Source organism: Chelmon rostratus, chromosome 16 (assembly GCF_017976325.1).
Source record: "Chelmon rostratus isolate fCheRos1 chromosome 16, fCheRos1.pri, whole genome shotgun sequence".
In the NCBI taxonomy this organism is placed as follows: domain Eukaryota; kingdom Metazoa; phylum Chordata; class Actinopteri; order Chaetodontiformes; family Chaetodontidae; genus Chelmon; species Chelmon rostratus.
In genome coordinates, this window is record NC_055673.1 from 14,660,546 (window position 1) to 14,666,304 (window position 5,759).

At 41.8% G+C, this 5,759-nt stretch overlaps 1 protein-coding gene across 1 annotated transcript; it reads left to right on the top strand.

The window, feature by feature from the left end:
• Positions 1-2,297: 2,297 nt before the first annotated feature.
• On the top strand, positions 2,298-5,133 carry tomm7 (translocase of outer mitochondrial membrane 7 homolog (yeast)). The gene is made up of 3 exons (XM_041955641.1): positions 2,298-2,453; positions 4,361-4,409; positions 4,734-5,133. The coding sequence occupies exons 1-3, from the start codon at positions 2,351-2,353 to the stop codon at positions 4,747-4,749; spliced, it is 168 nt and encodes a 55-aa protein (XP_041811575.1). The 5' UTR covers positions 2,298-2,350; the 3' UTR covers positions 4,750-5,133.
• The last annotated feature ends 626 nt before the right edge of the window (positions 5,134-5,759 follow it).

Below are 5,759 nucleotides of genomic sequence, written 5' to 3' on the forward strand. Positions count from 1 at the left end.
CTTGTGTTCTCGGTTCGATCCGGTTATATTTTTCTGTCTCTGCATCACCAAACATTGCAACCAGATATATATATATATATATATAGATATATAGATATATACACTGCTCACAAAAATTAAAGGAGCACCTTAAAGAAACACATAAGATACATCAGATCAAAATATGAAGTTGGATATCTATACCAATAATGACAGGGCACGGTTTTAGGAACAAAAGGATGCCAAGTCTTTTAATGGAAATAAAAGTTTTCAGCTTACAGAGGGCGCAATTGCATAGACACCGTAAAATCAGAGTGAAATGAAGATGTTAAGGGCTAGTCCATTTTTTCCAAAACTTAATTTTTGCCACTCAAAATGCTTTTCAGTATCTTGTGTGGCCCCCACGAGCTTGTATGCATGCTTGACAACGTCGCGGCATGCTCCTAATGAGACGACGGATGGCGTCTTGTGGCATTTCCTCCCAGATCTGTGTGAGGGCATCCCTGAGCTGTTGTACAGTCTGAGGAGCAACCTGGCGGCGCCTAATGGACCGAAACATAATGTCCCAGAGATGTTCTATTGGGTTTAAGTCAGGGGATCGTGAAGGCCATTCAATTGTTTCAATTCCTTCATCCTCCAGGTACTGCCTGCATACTCTTGCCACGTGAGGCCGGGCATTGTCGTGCATTAGGAGGAAACCAGGACCTACTGCACCAGCGTAGGGTCTGACAATGGGTTCAAGGATTTCATCTCGATACCTTATGGCAGTCAGAGCACCATTTCCTAGGCAGTAGAGGTCTGTGCGTCCCTCCATGGATATGCCTCCCCAGACCATCACTGACCCACCACCAAACCTGTCATGTTGAACGACGTTGCAGTCAGCATAGCGTTCTCCTTGTCTTCTCCAGACTCTTTCACGTCTATCACAGGTGCTCAGGGTGAACCTGTTCTCGTCTGTGAAAAATACAGGGCGCCAGTGGCGGACTTGCCAATTCTGGTGTTCTTGAGCAAATGCCAGTCGAGCTCCACGGTGCTGGGCAGTGAGCACAGGGCCCACTACAGGACGTCGGGCCCTCAGGCCACCTTCATGAAGTCTGCTCCAGATTGTTTGGGTAGAGACATTCACACCAGTGGCCCTCTGGAGGTCATTCTGTAGGGCACGAGCAGTGCTCAGCCTGTTCCGCCTTGCACAAAGGAGCAGGTATCGGTCCTGCTGAGGGGTTGAGGACCTTCTACAGCCCTGTCCAGCTCTCCGAGAATAACCACCAGCCTCCTGAAATCTCCTCCATGTTCTGGAGATTGTGCTGGGAGACACATTAAACCTTCTTGCTGCAGCACGGGTGGATGTGCCATCCTGGAGAAGTTGGACAACCTGTGCAACTTCTGTAGGGTTAAGGAATCGCCTCATACTTCCAGTAGGGATATTTATGCAAGCCAAAATCAGCACGAGTGGAAAACCAGCCAAAAAAGATGAAGAGGGAGAAACTTGAAATGACCTCCACATGTAAAACCAGTCCTGTTTTGAGGGTTTTCTAATTGTTGCCACTGAAGTGCACCTGTTGTTTATTCCATGAACACCAATACAGCTGAAATTGATTAACGAGGCCCTCAGCTGCTTAACCAACCAGAAAATTATCAGACAGGTTTAATTCAATTCATGCCAGGGCCAATGAAAAAGGTGTTCCTTTAATTTTTGTGAGCAGTGTATATAGATATATAGATGTAGATATATAGATATGTATATATATATAGGTAGATATATATAGATAGATAACATATATATAGATCTACATATATTTAGATCTATAGATATATAGCTGGAAACCATATTTTGTCTACTGAATTGGCTACACAACCTGATTTCTCATAGCCAGTGTAAATGCTGTTAAGTACTATAACTTATGCAACTAGACAGCTGTTTATACACTCAGGGTTGAGGAAAATGTTGTTTAATAGTGTGATTAAAATGGTGTTAGTGGCAAAAGTTCCACTGTAATTAAAGATATTGAAAAGGCCAAGTTTTGTATAGCTAGATAAAATAAGCTAGATAAAAAAAATATGTATATAATAATATATATGTAATGCGCCTCAATTTTAATTCACACTATATAGTTTCCCCAAGAATTCATAACATGAGTAAATATAATTTAAAAATCTGAAATGACTGTATTTTGCTTCTAGTGAGACTGGATGAGTTTGCCTTTAACAATCCAGTATGTGAGCTGCAGCAGACGTGCAGTCAAACGTCTATCCACTAGATGGCAGTCTATGATAGATAAACACTGCCGGTTAACAGCCGGCTCCCTGCGTCACTTCCTCTTACCTTGTCCTTGTCGGCAGCAGGAGAATCGTCGCTGTACGGGATAAACACATGGCTAAGCTGAGCAAAGAGACCAAACAGCGGCTGCAGCAGCTGTTCCAGTGCGGCCAGTTTGTCATCCGATGGGGTTTTATCCCAACCGTGCTGTACCTCGGTCAGTATCTGAATAAGCAAAGAGGGAATACGCCGGGCCGGTAGCCTCGCTGACGTTAGCCAATTAGCTTAGCACACTAGCCCTCGACTATGAGCTGTATTTTTTTTTCTAGACCAGTGAATGTGATGTAGCTACAAGTTTGAACTATTATAGCCAATAATTACCACCCTTTATAGAAACAACACATTAAATATATTAAGAACGCACTGTTTACATTCCGAATGTTTTATTAGCAACAGCTGAAATGGTTCTGTTGCATTCAGGTTCAGCATTATTCGCTCCTAACAGTTAGTACATTTAAAGTGCTCCCTCAGGAGAAGCAGTGTATGGGTGTAAAAGATAAGGTCAACTTTATTAGCTTTATTAATCCCCAGCTGGTGAAATTTATAATCATTTATATACGTGTGGGAACTGTTCAGTCAGTGCAGTAAGCAATGACTTTGTTTACGATCCCCTTATGAAAGCAAGCTGTCAGCCTTAACTGGTAATAATTTAAGATTGTCAGAAAGCGTATTAGTATATGAGAGATGAACTTGGATCACAAAATGTTAAAACTCATGTCCTTAAAGTACTTGATCAATAAATCCTGGGTATAGCTGTTTCTCTGGTTAGTGCAGGAAATGCCTGTGCACTTGTATTTTATTGGCATATTTCTGGGGCCTGTGTAGAGCACTAAAATACCTGGTTGTGGTTTGGAGTAGAGATGGGAAAGTTCAGACTTATGTTTGGCTGTGGTTTGCAGTCAACCTGGGGAAGTTAAGACTTTTGCATGTGTGACCTCACAGCCGGTGGAGTTGCCCCCCTGGAAGTGATTCTTCTCTAACTTCAGCATTTTGGAAAGACCAACACTGATGTTGCACTTTCTCCCCCCTCATTTCACTCTTTCTTTAGCCTTCTTTACATGCACTTCTCTCTTGGAACTCATTTACGTCTCAGGGTCCGAATTTTCTGAAATTACGTCATTTGTTGCTCTTGTGTTACCACTACTTGAATGAGTAGTGTTGTTGATGTGAAGCTTTGAACATTTTTACTTTCTCTTATGTTAAAAATGAACTGAGTGTTTTAACTGGTGGTCAGAAACCTCAGGCTCTGAAAACATGAGCGATGGGCATTTTTCCCTTTTTCCTGATGAATGAAGTTATAAAAAATAAAATACAAGGGAAGTGAATGTGTTTTCCTTTCTATGCGTACATGTGTGAGGCGGAGGCCCTGAGTCAGATGTGAAGCTGGCTCAATTTTGGGCACAGTTACAACGACCCTTTCACTCAATTCCACATAAATCCCATCATCAGCTTCTGTGGACGTCAGAGCCCTCTGATGCAATGTTGGTGTTTAATGAAACTGGGGTGAATGCATCGTAATCTGCTGACAAACTGTAGTGACTCAGTGAAACCGTTGGTAGGGCATCTAGTGCAGGCATGTCAAACTCATTCCATTAAGGGCCGTGTGGCTGCAGGTTTTCATTCCAACCAAGGAGGAGCACACCAGGCTGGAATCAATTAATCAGCTGATCTCAGTCTTCAGCTGATAACTAAGTGATCCCTTGATGTTGATTGGTTGGCCTAGTGTGCTCCTCCTTGGCTGGAACAAAAACCTGCAGCCACACGGCCCTTTATGGAATGAGTTTGACGTGCCTGATCTAGTGGCAAAAGGATACATCGAATAAACAGGGGAAATTTTTTGCTGTGTTATTTATTCGAAAAGTGCACACACATTTTACATATTGTAAATAAATACTTCAAGCTATGTATTTTATGTGGCAGACGATTTTCTGCACTAGAGGCTTGCAGCTAGCGATATGCAGTCGTTGTTGGGTTTTTTTGATGAACTAGATCCCGTTTTCTCTTTCGTTTTTCTGAAATATAAACCTGTATGCTTGAATTCTTCTTTACGGTTTTGATTCACAGGTTTCAAACGAGGAGCAGATCCAGGAATGCCTGAACCCACAGTCTTGAGGTGAGGGCAGACTGGTTTGATTTGTGCTTCCTGTCAAACAGATGAAACATGAAGCTAAAAAGGAGTTTTCACACCTCTGCACAAGGATGTATTTCCTTTAGTCTCGGGGTAGTTGGGGTAACTGCCAGTTAGTCATGCAAGTTGTTTTAATAACTGGCAGCAACGTGAAATCTGTAGGTTTTATAAGTTAAAAAAATATATTAAAAATGAATTTTTATAAAAATGACTAAACTTTTCAGTGATGATATACCAGCTCTTGGGCTTTGTAAGACAGTCATGGAATTTCCAGAGTTAAATCAAACTGTTATTTTTCTTTTTCTCCAGTTTGCTATGGGGCTAAAGGACGTCTACGCACAGCCAGACCCCTCCTCACATCAAGACCATGTGACCCACCCGTCATGGGAAAACCAGGAAATATACCTTATTTTTCACTTTCCTCTCCATAGATCATGCTGTCCAGTGTCCCAGGAGTAATGAATCAGTGTTATCTGTGGCCACATATACAGAGCACGAATGGAGAGTGTCAACTACTTGGACAGAATATATTTGGATCAACAAGCTGGAATCAAGACTTTGTTTGTGAAATCTGTTGTCTTGACTGGACTATCTATCTGTATTTTTTGGGATTATTTGGCGGCGATGTTTGGTTATCCTGTACCATTTGTTCCTCTTTTTTTGTCCATCTTTTTAGTAATAATTAAAATTTTCTGGAGATAAATACACACAGAAATGTCACTCTTGTGTTTACTACCAGGAGAAGTGTCAGAGTGAAACTTAGTACATTTACTCAAGTCCTGTACTTACTACAAATGTGAGGTACTTGTACTTGAGTCTTTTCATGCCATTTTCTGCTTTTACTTCACAACATTTCACAGGGAGATATTGAATATTAATGGATTGACAAAATTCATTGGCAAATATTTTGATAATGGTTAAAGTCATTTTTCCTTAAAACCCTGCAGGATGTGACATTATGTGCGCTCACGAGTGGCTTGCCTCTCTCCGCTCCTCTACAACGCCAATAGCGTGCAACAATTGCCGAGTAGTTTAGAAATGGAGTCTGCAACACCAACAAACGACACCAGGCACCCACAACAACACAGTCCAACACAAAGTCCAAAGTCAAAGCTAACATTAGCTTGCTTGCTAATGTACCAAAACCTGTCTTGAGACGCTAACATCAGCTAATTCATCCAGACTCACAGGGCTGACCTGGCTGATACATTGGCTAGCTTGCCTTTTGCAAATGACTTTTTTAGCTAACATTATGAAGCAGCCAACGATAGATCTGTGCAGTTTAGCCAAGCTGGCTAACTTTAGCTTGCTTGCCCACTAATGTTGTCGCTACAA